Raw genomic sequence first — 18204 nt, forward strand, 5'->3', positions numbered from 1 at the left:
AAATATCGTGTTCTTACCACCAAACACCACTTCCTTAATTCAACCGTGTGACTAGGGAATTATTCGCACCTTGAAGGCATATTACAGAAAGGAAATGCGTTCAAGGATCTTAGAAAATATGGAAGACCAAGACGCTGAAGATCTTAATGCGAACGCTCTAGCCAAAAAAAACAAATATTTTGGATGCTATACATTTGTTAACAATGTCATGGAATAATGTCTTGGAAAACACAATTCGTAATTGTTTTAGTCATGGAGAAATTTTTCAACCAGAGGACAACAATGCTGCTGTGATGAAAGAAAGGGAAGACGTTTTCAATCCCCCGCCCGATATGAATGCTGAGGATTTTGAAGCATGGATGGAGATCGACGAAAAGGTTGAGACTTCTACTTCGTTAACTGATGAGGACATTTGCGAAGCCGTATGTGTCAAAGATCAATTGTCACAAGATTTTGGTGCCGATGATAAACCCGAAAGTGCTATCGAGGACAAAATTCCGACACCTGCTCAGATGAGGGGGGCACTTCTAATATTACGTCTCGGTGTACAAAACAAAGCCGAACTCTTTCATAAACATTATGATTATGAGCGATTCGTAAATTACTTGCTTTGAAATAATGCTAAACAATCGACAATTGATGATTTCTTTTTCAGTTGATAATTAACCTTTTGTATTTGTTTTCTGCAGTTCATCATTAAATATGCAAGTATACTAACTAATTCTTTTTCTTTAGTGTACATTGATTTGTATTAAATGCTATAGAGTTTTACAGCAACAACTCCTAATTTAAAATAATTTATATTTTAATACGTATGTAAAAAAACCATTTCTTAGTTTAAATTTTTTTCGTTTACATTATTGTAATCAATCAGTTATTGTTATCAAATCACGTTCGTCCCAATGTGATCAGATTAAGCGGCGTCTACTGCATTAGAATTGTATTTATAAAAATATTTGTAGATTAAAATAAATTAAATAGTTAAACATACTAATAATAATGTCTTTTAAGATATTGTTAAAAAAATTTTAAAACACTAAAAAAATAAAAACAGCTATATTATATACAAATATCAAAACACTATCAAAGCAAAAATCTGTGTTAAATTTTAAGGAAAAAAATATTCCTAATAGTTTACTGTATTATTTCATGCAAGTAAATAAATAAACCAATTAAACAAACCAACACTTTTCTACAGGGCATTGTTGAACTCAGGTTTTTATAAAAAAAAAACATAAAAAATAGGAAATTTAAAATTCATATTTTTTCAACAGAAGGTCAAGTATTTCTTTAAGTATGTTTTTCTTTCAATCAACATTTTATAGATTTTTTTTTAATATAAGCACTATTTTTAAACAAAATCAATACCAGTCATTGAAAATGACTTAACTTTCGCCGGAATATTTCATAATTGCAGTGTACTGACAAATTCTAATTTGGAAATAGAATTTTCTTTTAAAAAATGGTATAAAATTCTGTTTTAGAATATATCTGCATGCGTGATACAACTGAAATGTAAGGAATTGAAATTTATATTAGAAAGAGAGAGAAAAAAATACCAGCTTACTTTCATGATGACCTAAAGTAAAATCTCCTTCATATACTTCATCACTAAAAAAAATTTAATATTATTATTATATAAATATAATAATATTGTAATTACATAATAATAATAAATCTATAAATTAAAATTAAAATACATTTACAGAATAAAAACACTTAACAAAATATTAGGTATGCTATTATTAAACCAAAAGATTTTTTAATATTTTTTTATATTGAGAAGTGAAAATAAAAACTTAATGGTCCAAATATTATGTATAAAATTTTATAATCAAAGAGAGAATTTCAGCGAACTTGATATTTGCTGTTGATCGATAGAAAGAGTTTTTTAAAAAAAACTTTTTACAATGGAAGATCTGTAAAAGACAATTCTATACACCAAATTAACTTTAGGATCTCTAAAACAAACTGAACATTTTTTCCAGTTCTAATGCACTTGATAATTTTAATTTCTTTTCCGTAAACAATAAATAGTTAAAGTGCATATTTTTGCATTTTAAACTTTTTTTTTAATCAAAAATTATTCTAAAGAGTTTATATTAATTTATCCCAGATAAAGATCTTCTACTGTATAGTGTATAAGTAATAATGGTTAAGAAATTGCTTAACGAAATCAGAATTCTAATTAAAACCATAAAATATCATATGCAATATCAAGAAAAACCTCATATTCATACGAATCAACAATTTAAGTTATAGTTATGACAGTTGAAGCTAAAATTATTGATTTCTAACATATGAAAATTACTTTTTGAAGCGATAATTATCAAATTAAACTGTTTATTTATAACAAATCTTTTGAATATTTCTTGATAACCTTGTCTTGAAAAAGTTTGTTTCATAATTTTTAATGAACAAAATTTTTTATATCAATGAAGTTTCCTTTAACAAATCAGGTTTCCTGATTAAAGCACTGAAGAATAAGGCTTATGATGACTACTACGTTGCACATTTTTTAAGGAAAAAAAACGGTTTCATTTACCTGAATGCCATTTCCCAGGGCGAGAGAAGATCATTTAAAGCTGGTATATTGGCTCCCCCAGTATCAGGCATCCACCACTGCCTATTTATTTAAAATAAATAAAAACAAAGATAGGCATTTATTAGATAGCTGTTCATTAACCTAAATATAATTTTGGATATAAATTTTTTACAAAAAAGGTACCTCGTATTTTCGTCATAAAATTTGACTTTCTTCATCACAGAAACGTTGTACCAATCAGCAAACACTACAAGTGAGAGACCACCATCTATATCTTTAATTAATTTTGAAACCTCCTCTGGAAAAAATTCTTCCTCACTGTCAACAAGTAACAAAGCACCTGCAATATAAGTGTAATCATAAGAACACTCCGAAAAGATTGAAAGAATAGATATGTTTCAGTTAACAAAAAATAAGCACCTTTTAAGCATTCAAAAAATATTTTTAAGCACTATATACATTAACAAAATGAAAAATAATTTTCAAAGACTTTAGACGATCATGAGAAAATAACTAGTTTCTGACAAATAAATCTTTTCTTAAATTATATTAGTCATTATAAAATGATCAAGAGATTTCTCGGTTTGATATCAGAGGGTGGAAAATGAAGTCTGAAATTGAGAATATCTTGCAAAATGCAGCTGAGTTGCACATGAGAAGGCAATAATCTCACCGAACCCAGCTCAGTATACGCACATACCGACTCGCAAGTATTTCATCAAACATGTAAAATGATTGGCGCTTTCATACGCTATGGACCAATGGTACGCCGAAATGAATTGTGAAAACATGGAATAGAACAATGTGAAAAGCACGCCTTTGCATAATACGTGGCAAAAATCGACAAGGTAACGAAAAAAAATCTCATGTTTGAAAAGGGAAAATTAAGCACTTTTTAAAAACACCCAATAAAAAAAGCACCTTTAAGGGCTTTTAAATAACGAAAATAAGCACCTTTAAGCACTTTTTTAAAACGCTATGCACCATGTGCTTATTTGGTTCAGATGAGAGGTATGCAATGATCAAGAATCAGATACATTGGAAAATGTTTCAGAAATGGTAATTTGTCGCAGTAAAAACATGAGTTTTCTCAGCGGAGATTTCCAGTTATGGATATAATTTACCCAATTACACGCAACCACCCTCCAGCATGGCAGCAGGTGCTGTAGATTATCTCAGCACCTGCAGGATTATTTTTCATCAAAGTTATATTTTCTTATTTTTATAGAAATAAACAGGGAAATGAATAGAAAACAAATAAACAGGGCAAAATTGCTAAGGCTTTTTTTAAAAACACTCTAAACTAAACTTGTTTCGAATTAAAAAGCTAAATTGAGAGAACACCTTCTAAGAACAAAAAGTACTAAATTTTTTTCCATTACATCATTACAGGCTAAACTGTATAAAGATTTATTCCATTTTTTTTAATATCATTGCATAAAATTCAATTTCAATTTAAACAAAAAATATATAGTTTATACGGAAAAAAAATTCACAAATTTATTTTAAAATTTTTTTTAAAACATGTGTTACATAAAGTTTTTAAGGCACAATAAATGCATTATCAACTTTTAATTTATTTAATAGGAATGCAAATAAGTTTTTCTCTCAAGGCACTTTACTGGATAAATTTGCTTTTGATCATTGAAATCAGATAAGGTAGCTTTAAACAAAGGTGACCCATCTTTATCACATTAAAAGAAGCAAATTAAAATTTTAATTCAATTTACATGTTCATGTGCATTATTTAACATACTTTTACTTTTGTCTAAATCTAAATTAATGGCAAATACCAAACAGTACAGATATAGGTTCAGTATTTTTTTTCTCTTTTTACTAGTGATATATAATGTTTCAAAACGATGTTGAATAAAAATTGAAATTATGTTTTCTTTAGACATTTTAATATAAAGATGAAAAAAATTTGAATTGAATTAACAACTTACTTGAGATGTTATTGATTTCAATTATTATTATATTGGTAACAATCAATAGTCCTTACATGAAAAATACTGTTTATATCTCTCAAATTTATTTTTATATTAAAAAAAAACAGATCTATAAAATAAAATATTAACTCACCATATTGCTGGGCATCAAAGCAAGTGAAAGGAGATCCTAATAAAATGTTGAAATTAATTTTAAAAATATTAAAAAATGAAAAATACAAAACTATAATATAAATACAATCAGAAAAAAAATTTAATCTTATTACCTAAAACTTCAACATAATAACCATTGTGCCTTAAATGCTGATACATATCTTTAAAATTAGTATGAATATGATCACCATTCCTGTGAGAGAGAAAATAATATTTAGCAGAAAATTAAGAAAAATTAATTAAAATAAACATAAGTCATATCATATCTATACTGTACAGAAAAGTGCATATATTATATGTATTATATTATATAAACTATATTAAACATATTATCTTCTTCATATGATAATTTAATCAAAAATTAAAAAGCATATATTAGATGAAAACATTTAATGGATAAAGTCAGATATGTTTTCTAAGAGTAGCTTGAATTTCATCTCTTGGCATAACAGAATAGCAACACAAAAAATAGTAGCATATAACAAGGAACAATAGATAGATCAGAATTCATAATGACATTCAACTTACTAACATTCTTACCATTCATTCACTCATAATGTCATTCATTTAATCTACATTCAAATCAATCCAAACTTACAAAGCCTTTCAGTTTTTACAAATAAACATCCCAAATATGCTCATAAATAATTTAAAAAAATATTTGCTAAAGTTAAAAACACTACATAGTAGATGCAAATGTGATAAAAATTATAACTTTAAACAATTCTTACCAGTCCAATGGATCATTTTTCATACGCAAATTATCCCGAGGAAAATAGCCAGGAGGATATCTCAAATTATGATACTGGTCCCACAATATTCTTTTACTAAAAACAAGATACAAAGTTTCGAATTACAATGCTTTAAAAAAAATTTTCTATGAATAAAATAATATTTAAGCTAAGAATAAATCTTTATATTAAGGAAATTGCAAATAAGGTAAAACAGAACATAAAATGAAGTTTAAAAATTTTGAAGTGGATTCAAGTGAGCCAAGTTGCTTGCTTTCGTATGCCTGTTTAGGCAGAGGGGTGCGATTGTTCTTGTTTTCGAGTGGCGCCATCTATGGCCAAGAATTTGACTTCTGCCACACCATACGTCACACCCGTTTATAGGGCGGACCCATTCATACATCCATTCCTTCATCCACAGATCGTAATTTTAACCTGAATCAGAGAATGATTGATCTCCAATCCAGTACCTCAGAGGTATTGATTTGTTATGAGAAAGTGGAAGACTTTGCGACTCGACAGATTTAACTACACGGGCAGTCTTCGGCCGACGGGGTTCGAACTCACAAACTCTCGGACATGGGCCCAGCGCCCTACCAACCAGGCTATCCTGGCCCAAGTGAGCCAAGTCAGATCACAAAATGGTGTGGTAACATAACTGCCTCATGATACCAAGGAAAAATTTCAAAGATCATATGATGAAAGATGCATCACTAGGTCTTCCAATCCAAGTGGTTGGTCAATCTCCAATCATATTTTAAAGCATGCAAAACTGCCCTCTGAATTAGCTCATAATTTTACTCATAGATAACCATGATAGTAACCTTACCATTAATGCCATCTTTGATTAATAAAAATAGATTTATTTATCACTTGACCTCATTGCTTCTAATGCATTGAGGTTTTATACTCAGTATTCTAAGGACTATTGTAAAGGTTTTCATTTAATTATTTATTTTTAACCAAACTTTTATTTCGTGGAATAAATACACTGAGATAATTGAATACAAAGCTAATGTGAAACGCATAAATATTTAAAACCTTTGATGCTATTACAGAGCAAAACAAATTTTTGGATTTCAAAAAGCTTTCCTTCATTGGATAGATGAAAGTGACATAGTACTTTATAAACCCATATATTTAGCTTTCCTTCCACTAAATATCTTATTTCTGTTATCTTATTTTTATACATATATTACATCGCTGAAAAGTTAAAAATATGCTAAATATGTATCTAATCAAGAAATCTGAAAATGTATTAATGCTAAACATTCTTGAGATTTTTGCCACACTTATAAATTTTGAACTGCAAAGATTGTTCTTAATGTTTGTTGTAATTTGGTTAGTAAATTTAGCCATTTTCATAATCAAAGACAGCATTTGAATTTGAATAAACAGATTCTCAATTTTTGTCTTCTACTAAAAAACTTGTTTTGGTGATTTTATTTCCAACAATTAAGTTGTTGTAGATTTAATTTATTTACGTCGCACTAGAGCTGTACAATGGTCTATTAATGAACTATAAAGAAATGTTTATAGCAGGTTAAATTTCAATAAAGAAAGACGACTTAGTTTGGTAAAACTACTATTAAACTACTTAGTTTGGTAAAAACTTGTTAAAAGTAAAAATTATACTAATCAAGATCTGTAAAACGTCTCACTTTCCCTACTTTCTTTTATTCAATAGCACTAATTTGCTCTTAATAAAAAATGGCAATACAAATATAAAATAAAAAATTTACATACAATTTTTAGTATGACCCTCCATAACTACAACCCTTTCATTATATCGATCGATACACGTATACAATACCACTCTGGCTATTCCTTATACAAATGATTTACTATTGCTATTGCATACACTAAAGATATCATTATAATGTTTGAACTGAACAATTCAATATACTGACTGAAATTTTCTTAATAATTTTTATTCCAGGAAAATCACTTTTGAAAAAAAGGTGTTATTGTCAAAAAATTCCCCATTGTAATTGAATTAATGAGGATAGCAAAAGTCAGGAGGATATTATTAAATATACTATTGCTTTTGATGTTACTACTTAATTAACATCTCGAATTCTCTATAATGAAGAAGTAGTGACAGAACCGTCCATTCGGTGATTCTAGGCGAAATGCATGGTTATAAAGATTGTGAAATATGTATTACTTTTCATTATTGAGAAGTGTATATTGCATCAACTTGTGAAAATCAAAGTCTTCAATATGCATTCATAACTTTGGTAAATTTCGTTACACGGATAATAAATTATCAATTATATCTGTGTAATAATATATAATTTATATACAATTGATAATAAATTTATCAAATATATTTTTCTTGTTTGAAAATTAAATCACTGTTATGGTGCAGAGATGCAGTACAGAATTTATTTTGAAGTTCAAAGTAATGGTATTCACATTCATGATTTTATTTTTGCTTAGAATTCAGTTCTCCGAAGGAAGGTTACTCAGCATAAATTACTACTCATAGTCAACATAGCACCATATATTTAACATATTTGAAGGAAGTGAATAAAAGGATAGCATATTATTTAACAACCTCATGTTATAACAACCATTTTCGTTCGACGCACAAAGATCGTTACATTGAGCGCCAATGGTATACACATTTGAGGTATGACTTTACTTACTAATTTTACCACGGAAAAATTACATTTACCTGGCTTTACAGTTTGAGGTTATTTTCTATTATATTAATTTGCTTGTTTTGTTATGATTTATATAACACAAAAAATACCTACTATATATGATCTAAACAATACAATGTAATAAAGAATGACAAAATATTTATACGAGTTATAATATAGATTAGATTAGTATGGTCAAAGCTATCAAGTCTTGTTTCAAATAAGTTAAAATCAATATTATTTCTATGCAAAAGCTATGGAAAAGTTGGAAGCTATAACAAAGTTTGAATGCAAAATTGATGATGCTCAAGAACATAATATATTTTCGTCAACGTTAGAGGTATTCTAAATATTATACATTTTTATGAAATAAATTGAAGATTATAATACCTTTTTGGTGGAGTAGGTATAATTTTGACTTTCAGTGGCAGTTTAATATGGGAGCGCCTATTTTCTGTTTCCCCTTCCTGAAATAGAGTTAAAAAAAACTTACAAATACAAAACCATCAAAAACAACTATAAATTATACAAAAGGCTAGTTGATAGCAGATGCCTGAAAAAGAAATCAAAGTAAAAAGAAATTTCTGCTACATTCTGCTTTGGTAAAGAAGCTTTTATTCTCATAAAGTTTCGAAATTAGTCACAAAGTTTGCTAATAGATGCAGTTGCAGACTGGAAAAACCATACAACTTTTTTGTTGCATGAAAGACCATTCCAACTGGAATATTTGCATAGGTGTCTGTTTATTTTATCCTCAGATTAAAATAAGTGGCTATTTTTAAAAACACGGCTTAACAATTTTCTCAGTTAATGCACTATCTGTAGTCTAGCTTTGTAACTAATTTTGATACAGCAACCCATACATTTCTATCAAAAAATACTTTAGCCATTTTACGAGGAAACCCTTAAACAAGGAAAATAAAACAAAGATGTTTCTGAAGTTAGTTTCAGTAGATTGCACAAAGGAATATGGCCACTTAAATAAAAATAAAATTATTTAAACATCACATTTAAAGTTTAGCGTACATGCACAGAGATGCAACAAAATTATTCTAAAGATCAAACCACTGATCAGAATTAAGTCTTAAATTGATCATGAAGATACATAAAATATAAATATTTAATTCGTTCCAAAATGAACATTAGACTATACTTAACTATTTTTGATATTGAATTGCTCTATTTGGTTTAACTGAGCTAAAAAATAATTTTTCCTTTAAATTTTTTTTTCAATAAAATGAATGAGTAATTTTCTTTGCCCTTAAATCATATTGAATCGAAACAGTCAAAAAAAAATTTTCAAGTTTTCATCTAAAAATGTTGAACATTTTTTCAAAGGCTAGGACACCGATTTCAGAAGATGTGACTTCTCAAACACTAAAGCATCAAAAAGGATTATTTTTTTAAAATTAAATTTGAATTTTAGATAATGGATGCAAAACATTATAATTATTTAAAATGTTTGCCATATATTTTCTTATACATTTCCATATATTTTCTAATACATTTTAACTTAAAGAAAAATAATTCTTCATGCCACGTCAAGTCATCTACAGGTCTATCTACATGAAATGTGCAAAATTTAAATTAGATTAACTCATCTGATTTTGAGAAATAGCATCCACCAACTTCGAAAATAAAATTATTATTTTGTTTCTATTTTCATTCTAGCAGGTTGAGCCTTAAGGAAAGAGACTTGACCTGCCATTCCTTCTCAAAAAAACTTATCCTTGAAAATAAACTAAGAAAAATTTTATTTTCTTCCTCATATATTTTATTCAGTTGAACAAAAAGAAGAAAAAAAAATTTCTAAAACTTCTATTTATATCAGCAGAACATAAATATGGATATGTAAAAAACTAAATAAATTGCATATTTATAGTCAAAAATATTATCACACGTTTTGAAAACAAACACAATTTTCATTTTCTTCTGTTTACATGCTAAGAATTTAATTAGAGTTTATTTCTTCATTGATTTCTTCCCATAGCATTTCAAATGAATTGATGAGTAAATATACAAAATAAATTCAATAAGGTATAAATTCATAAATTGATACAATAAGGTATACAAAATAAATTCTGATTATAATCTAGAATTTAATTAAAATAATGATTAAACATAAAGCCCTGGGAGCAGCAGGGCCGGTGGAAGATGAGGGCGATTGTCCGGAGCGCTGGACTATGGGGTTGGCGAATAAGACCGAAATTTAAAGTTCTTAAAATTTTTTATTTCCTCCTGTTTTTTTTTTAAAAAAAATATTAAGTCTAAGTGGCGTAGAGCATAGAGTGCTCACCTTTCAATGAGGTAATCCTAGCTCGATTCCCAGCACTGGCTGGTCGATACAAATTCTACTTGCCTGGCTCGAACCGACTAGTGCAGTGTTTCCCAACCTTTTATGTACCACGCCCCACCTAAGCCTTTCTAAAATTCTTATGCCCCCCTATGTAACATATACATAATTTTTAATATTAAAAAATCGAATTGTTCACTCAAGAAACTTAAGATATTGTTAGCGAAACAAAGTAAGAAAATTTTCAGAACATATAATGAAAAACTAAAATTCAAATTCGAAATAATTTTAATAAAGATTTTTCTATAATAATTTAATATTTTAATTTAGTGAGATTCTTGCCCTTGATGCTTGCTGCACGTAGATTTTATCTTAGTTTCCAATTTGGTTAGGTTTAGACTCAAGTCTCCCCATTGTGTTATATCCAGACGATTTCTTTTTTTTTACCAATAAAATCATTTACAGAACTAAATCCACATTCAGCTAAATATGAAGATGGAATCGGTAACAATAGTTTTCTTGCACATTTGATTGAATTTGGGTATTTATTTGTTTTCTGTTTCCTCACAAAGCCATGCCATCACTCCTTTCATATTAAATAAAGTTTTAACTTACTCACAAATTTGCATTTCTGCAAGTTCTTCTTGATATATTTGATATATCAGACAAATCCACTAACATGGACTGCAACATCCATGTTGGAAAATAAATTTGTTTCAAATCAGAATATTTTTCTTTTAAATCAGCCGACAGAATTTTCAGATGATAGACAATAACAAGTAAAGTGGTATCATTTAGTTCACATTTTTGGAGCCAATGAAACTGTTCAAAGTTTTTGTTGTTAATATATTTCTGACATAACTCAATAAAGGTAATGAAGCCAAATATCTTCGTTTTGCATCAACAAGAGTTTTATTTCTTCCTTGAAGTTTCTTATTTAATATATTCAGTTTTTCAAAGATATTGGCTAAATAACTCACAAATGCTTTACCATCGACTGTAAACAGATACTTCATTTCAGGTTTGTCGCTTAAAAAATCCCTAAGTCACATAATATTTATCGACCGCAATTATTTAAGAATTTGCTTTTTTCTTTTGATTTTGTCACTGAAATCTCGCATTGCATTTAAATGGCCCAGAGCAAAAGGTTTAAACTCATGTCGACACCATTTTTGAATTGCCCCCCTTTACAATCAAATTGCCCCCCGGTGGGGCGTGGGCCCCACGTTGGGAAACACTGGACTAGTGTGTTCACGTAAAATATTCTCAGTGGTAGACAAATCATGTATTAGAATCCCCTTGCCATGAGACTAACTGTGAAAGGTTTTTGTGGTTATTCTTTCTATGTAACACAACTGCAGGTACTCCACATCATTAAACAGTCAACCCAATTTTGAGTTTATGACTACCAATGTTCAAGTCCATAGCATTGTATTTTTGAACCTGATCTAGAAGGCAAGGGAACTCCTGGGTTAAGTATTGGGTGAAATTTGCCTTCGTAGAGGACTGCTTTGATGGAACTAACCTGCATTTGCATTACAAGGAGAGGAAAACTTCAAAAAACCTCTACGGTTAGCCTAACGGCAAGGGTACTCTAACACATAATCCGTCTACCACTGCGGATATTTTACGTCAGTATTACGGTCAGTGGGAGCTTCCACAATTCATATAAACCAGCCGTTGCTGGTATTTGAACCCAGGTCTCCTCATTGGGAGGAGAGAGTTCTATCCCCTGAGCCCCCGCGACGTTTAAATCAACATTTAGGATTGATACATATTTTATAATTTTCGAGTGGAAATATTGTAATTAAAAACACAAAAAATAATTATCAACAGCATTGCCACAACACCAGCAAGACAATTCAAAGAAAGAAAAATTTTGCTTTTATCTTTAAAAGTCTGATTCCTTTTCCCAGACTGAGTCAAGGGTGTTCCTCTTAGTATCGCCTGGGGGGCAAGAACATCTTCTGCCGGTACTGAAATAGCAGAAACGTGGCAGTATAGAAAAGGGTGTTGCAGATTATCCCAGAAACTGCAGATTATTTTTCATTTTTATTTATTTAAAAAAAGGGAGGACTAAAGAATTGCTGAGAGAAGAAACAGAAAAATCCCTTATTTAAGCTTCTTAATTCCTATCAGTTTCAGCTCCTTAATAAAATTTGTTTGCCGATCTGCAGCTAAATAAGCTAAAAAAAAGTTTATGATTTTCAAAATTTTATATCAATTTTCTTAAATAGTTAAAATTAAAATAATTTAAAAAACTAAAAAGTTTTTATAAATATTTCCAAAATCTCTGTTAACTAATTGAATAAAGATTTATTCCATTTTTAAAAGTATTATAGTATAAACTTCATATTGAATCAACAAAAATGCAAATTTTTTTATGTATAAATCAAATATAATTTTTAGTTTTTGTCTGACTGTGTCATGGTCCCAGTCAAATGTCTCATCTTATTAATACTGTAAATTCTGCTATATATCGACATCTGCTAGGATAATTTTGTGATTCCTATATACAGCTAAATAGTTGGATTCTACAATTGCAATAAATTACTTTACAAAAGCATGTTTTTATATTACTTATTTCATGATAGTTACCTCGGGTGGTGATTCCACTGTGAATGAAATGTGACCTTGAGCAATACCTTCCCAATTAGCGGCCAGAGAAGAAACTGTTATATGCACAGCTATATAACCAGACCAGGGCCATAAAATATCTGAATAGGAGAGTGCTACCTCTAAATGATGGCCATATTGTGGGGTATATGGATGCCACTGGGGCTACAACATAAAAATCAATATATAAAACAATAACATCCTTTTTTCTTTAATTTTAAGTTTTTTTAGTACATAACCTGTAAGAGATATAATAATAATCAGTTTCACCTTGTTTGCAAAATCTTTTATTTTATAAATAAAATCTTTACATTTATTAAATAAAAATTAGAAAGTGTATAATAATTTTTGACCCTCCAAAAGGTAATATAATTAATAAATTATATAAATAATGAACTATTATCAATTTCATTTTACGGTGCTGTCACCTATATGAATATCTGTACCTATATGATGAGACAGATTCAGAAAGCACCATGACTGGTAACATGGCAGACTGATGATGAGTAGCTAGTTTAAATTTTATTTTCTATTTCACACATTTTTTTTTACCTCATTTTATTTATATTAATTTTAATATGGTTAAGATATGGTTCATTATGTTTTTCTTTCTCTTTTCACGGTTGAGAGAAGTTTATTTAAATATTTGAACAATTTTAGTACTAAATAAAGTTTCTTACTCTTAGTATTCTCATAAATTTTTTTTCCTGAGGTTGAATTATAAATAAATTTTAAAAGACAAATTTATTTTTTCTCCTAAAATTATATCTATATATAATTAAAAAATTAAGATAATGAAAATAATTTAAAGCAACATAAATATTTTTAAATTTTATACTAATGATAAAAATTTATTATAGGCAAACAAATACAATTAACTTCAGATGATTTGCAGAATAGGTTGTCCTGACATCACAGATAAGCTAATTTTGCAGATGATCTGCAACCTGTCAAAACGTTTCATCTAGGCGAATTTTGTGATAAAGCAGTGAAAAACATTATTGTTTTTGTAACTACATTTTGTCAGCACAAAAAAAAAAGATCCCCAAACATAAAGAAGGATGTAAAATACACAGTTAAAGTATGAAAAAAAATTTTTTTTTAATAATAATCTGCAATTAAAATAAACTTACTCAGATAGAATATAATGTAATAATACTGATAATGTTTAAAACTTTTAATCACTTTAATAGTTACACAGGAACAAAATGAGAAAACATCTTAATTTTTAGACAAACTATGGCTAATCAAGAGTTTACAGCAATTTAATAAATGTTTTTAAAAATAATTCTTTTTTAATTGTTGTATGGAAAAATTAGACTATTTTAACAACAAGAGGAAAAAATTAAATATGAAAATAGTGATAACTAAAAGTGTATAATATAATAATAGTTTTAAAATATATCCTTAACTTTAATTCGAAATTAAAACAGCATTTCTGAAACAACAAAAATAGACGCACTTACTTTTCCAATAATTTTGCCAGATACCCCCATACCATTCAGTATTGTAACCTAAAAATAAAATAAACATCTACATTTTAATTATTAATTTATATGATATCACTTAAGCATAAAAGAACAACAAAAAAAACTAAATGAATATAAACTTCAAAAAAAAAAATATTTTGTCTAAAATTCGGTGATAGCAAAAGTATATACCTGGTCTAAATCTCGTAAAAAATATTTAAAAAATTGTGTTATGTGAGACAATCAGATTGCAGAATATGACCTACAAATAATTGTGAAGTAAGCAATTTACTTAACCTAATGATAAAATGTATACAAAATGCAAATTCTTAGCCAATAAAAAAAGTCATATTTTTTATTCATATAAAGTAATCAATTTTCTGCAAAATAATTTTTGAAGTGCAAAAAATCATTTTGAGATAGAAATCAAAATGAAATCAGAAATCAACATTTTTCCTCAAAAATTGTGCAATTTATATCTAAAAAAGTTGCAAAATGATGTAAGAGATCTTTAAAAAAAACAATGGAAAACAAATTAATTAATGTAAATATTTTTTTAAGAAAATGTGTAGCATTTAATTAGGTTTCAAATAAGACAAGTAACTTTTGAAATCCCCTAATATATAAAAGATAATATAGAAAAAAATATCCCTTAATATAGAAAAAAATTTCTCTTTCAATCTCTTTAATTGCTAAATAACAGAAATTAATAAGAGATGTATACAATAATAAGGTATAAATGTATAAAATTCTTAGGACAATATAGTGATATGGCACATTTTTTCAAAGGTGACATATTAACAATAAAATATTAATTAGTTTTGTTCCCTGATAGGTAATTTAAAAAAGTTTGATACATAACAGCATATACATATCACCCACATGGAAATTATTGTGTTTTTTCACCAAAAACACTCTCCTCAACCACTTGAAAAAGTGGCTCATCATTACATTGTCCCAAACATTTTCATTGCAATTCTTACATTTACAATTGTTGGTAGGCCACCATAGTATAAGGGCTGAGAACAATATGGCCACATGTAAGGACATTCCGTAAGGTCTAAGTAGCTTGGACTAAGAGTAGCTTGGGGTCTATAGCTTCTAAGGGCTTGGTAGGCTCTAACAAGATCTAATTTTCCCCAACCTTGTTCAAAGATAGGGACATTGGGTAAACGGCGTGCTGAAGCCATTAGAGCTTGTTTCATACTTGCAGGATTTATAGCCCCTCCTAAGTGTAGAACTCCACTAGAAAAAAAAAACTTCATTGAGGCAACTCAATTTTAGATAAATAGCTTATAAAACATTTCAGTTTGAAAAATAGGTTTAAACAGTTACTGAAGACAGGAAAATGTATAAAAAAAATTAACAAAAAGTAAATGATTAAAACTTAAAATATTATATAAAGTTTGGGTCAGAGTGAATTTTTTAGATTATATATGCACATAGAAAATTACAACAAATAGAAAACAATAAAAAAAACACAGATGAAATGTATAAATTTCATAACTAACTCAAACAAATTCTTTTGTTATATACATTCATCACCACACATTTTCATTCACTAATTTTATAACTTCAAGAAAAGATTGTTTTATAAAATTTAAAAACTAAGAGCCTTAAATCATTTGTTCCATAACTTCATCGTTATCCTGCTAGCCTTGTCGCACTTATCTCTTCATAACCCATTAGCTGGCAAGTTCAAAGGTGTGGAATTTTACACTATAGTCCTAGTGAGGCTCCCCTAGACTCATTCTTTATTTTGCATTTGAAGATTTACATGAAAAAAATATTAGTCAAGGAACAAGTCAAAAGGTTTCCATTAAAGGTCAACCATGACATCTTTGATGCCTGAAAATCCCGCAAGAAATGATGCACCTATTTTCAAACCTCATTATTGCACTGATCAGATCAATGAATGCTTTTTTTTTTAATCACCTCACTCTTTAGACAAATTCTGAAGTTCAAATTTAGAAAATCGTCAAATTTATTAATACATAAGAAAACATTAATCATTTTTTAAAAATAAAATCATGAATTATTTTAATGTGAAATACTTTAATTAAATAATTATTCCTTTTCATTGGATTGTATAAAGCTCTGATTCACAAAACAAATACCATTCAAAAGTACAAACGCAATTTCATATTAATTGAAAATATTAAAATTGCTTTAAGAGTTTATATTTTTGGGCTCCATAATTTCTAAACCATATCTAGAAAATTAGCTAAAATACATTTCCTTAATAATGCAATGAATATTAGATTTCTAGTACATAAAAATTTTCTCCTCTGATTGATTAGAACTATACACAAAAAAGGCTACTTACTATACCTGAAAGAAATATTTGATAACTTGAATGAAACTAGAAATCTTAATTAAATATGCCACTTTCAGATTAGCCAATTGTTATCAACTTTATTTAAGAATTTACCTCATAAGCAAAGTAACAGCACCAGCAACAACAGGTGAAGCAACACTAGTCCCAGAAAGAGAACGGCAACCTCCTCTAAAAATAAAAATTTATAATAAAAAAATAGCTTTATTTAATAATAAAATGGTGTTTTAATTTTTATCCAATTATTTTTGATAAAAAATGCAAGATATTCAGATGTTTATTTCACTATTTAACTCTTACAACTTATTAAATATAGAGCTTAATGGCAAGAGAAAAATTAATCGAATTTCGATCCGGTTTTTTGGTTTTCCGGATAACGGGTTCTGTACTGTACCTTTAAATAACATTGTTACATATTGTACGTAAATACGTACAATTTTATATACATACGTATATATGCTATTATCGTAAATTTATACAATGTATGCAATTAAGTACATAAAATCATGCAAACGTATAAACATTATTTTCATATACATTCATACATATATTTTCTATGTATGTAAAGATACAAAACATTGTCTTTTCGTACAAACTAACATACATGCGTACTTGTATCATAAATGCATAATTATATGTACAGTAGAACCTCGATTAACCGAACTTCGATTAAACGAGGTTTCTGCTAACCAAGGCAATAACGAAGTCTAAATTTTTCATTTCTCCTCTCCAAAATGAGCTTGGAAGAAATTATACACATATTAGTTCGTTGTCCTTGTTACAGGCACTTATTCACCACAAAAGCACTCAACTTCCATGAAATATTACACCCTGAGAAGACAACATCCATGAATGCTTTGTTAACAGTGGTCATGTGACTTGTAAGTTTAATCATGTAAATTTTAAAAATACAATATTTTCGTGAGATTTGTGTTATTTTTGAAAATGCGTCTTTCGATATTTAACTAAGTATAGTTAAAAAAATTCCATTTTACTTTTTAAAATTTACTACTAGAGTTGATTTCCTTTTTAAATCTTTTTAGCTGTGAAACATAAGTTCATATATGTTAATTTTAATCATTTAAAAAACGGTCTATTGTTTTTTACTTTAAAAGTAGTTAAATTCGCAAGCACGGAAGGTTTTTATACATGGTTTCTATTAACCGAGATTTCCGATATCCGAGGTACTAGCGGTCCCAATTAGCTCGGATAATCGAGGTCTTACTGTACTAAGCACATACGTATTGCATTAAGTATATCACAATATAATTATGAATATTGTACGTACAAACAACGTTTGTGCATACATTGTATATATAGGAATCACAAATTGTACGTTCATGCGTGCGTACATTCTATGTACATAAAAATATATAAACTCATACATACTTACATAATGAATTTGCATATAGTATGCAAGTGTAATAGCTTGTAATTGTATAGTTTGATTACAAGTAATCACAAT

At 28.3% G+C, this 18204-nt stretch overlaps 1 protein-coding gene across 3 annotated transcripts in view; it reads right to left on the bottom strand.

The window, feature by feature from the left end:
• Positions 1 to 18204, bottom strand: part of S1P (membrane-bound transcription factor site-1 protease) — a 56767-nt gene that overhangs the window by 13739 nt on the left and 24824 nt on the right. For all 3 annotated transcript variants that reach the window (XM_087160013.1, XM_087160012.1, XM_087160014.1), the window contains exons 13-23: positions 16836 to 16910; positions 15388 to 15649; positions 14402 to 14449; positions 12918 to 13100; positions 8417 to 8493; positions 5379 to 5474; positions 4761 to 4840; positions 4628 to 4663; positions 2729 to 2885; positions 2546 to 2626; positions 1568 to 1611 (exon numbers count right to left, since the gene is read on the bottom strand). In XM_087160013.1, coding sequence (XP_087016139.1) covers positions 1568 to 1611; positions 2546 to 2626; positions 2729 to 2885; positions 4628 to 4663; positions 4761 to 4840; positions 5379 to 5474; positions 8417 to 8493; positions 12918 to 13100; positions 14402 to 14449; positions 15388 to 15649; positions 16836 to 16910 — 1139 coding nt within the window. The remainder of the gene's footprint in view (positions 1 to 1567; positions 1612 to 2545; positions 2627 to 2728; positions 2886 to 4627; positions 4664 to 4760; positions 4841 to 5378; positions 5475 to 8416; positions 8494 to 12917; positions 13101 to 14401; positions 14450 to 15387; positions 15650 to 16835; positions 16911 to 18204) is intronic.

Source organism: Parasteatoda tepidariorum, chromosome 3 (assembly GCF_982258835.1).
Source record: "Parasteatoda tepidariorum strain Cologne lab strain chromosome 3, Ptep-v5.0, whole genome shotgun sequence".
Classification (NCBI taxonomy): Eukaryota; Metazoa; Arthropoda; class Arachnida; order Araneae; family Theridiidae; genus Parasteatoda; species Parasteatoda tepidariorum.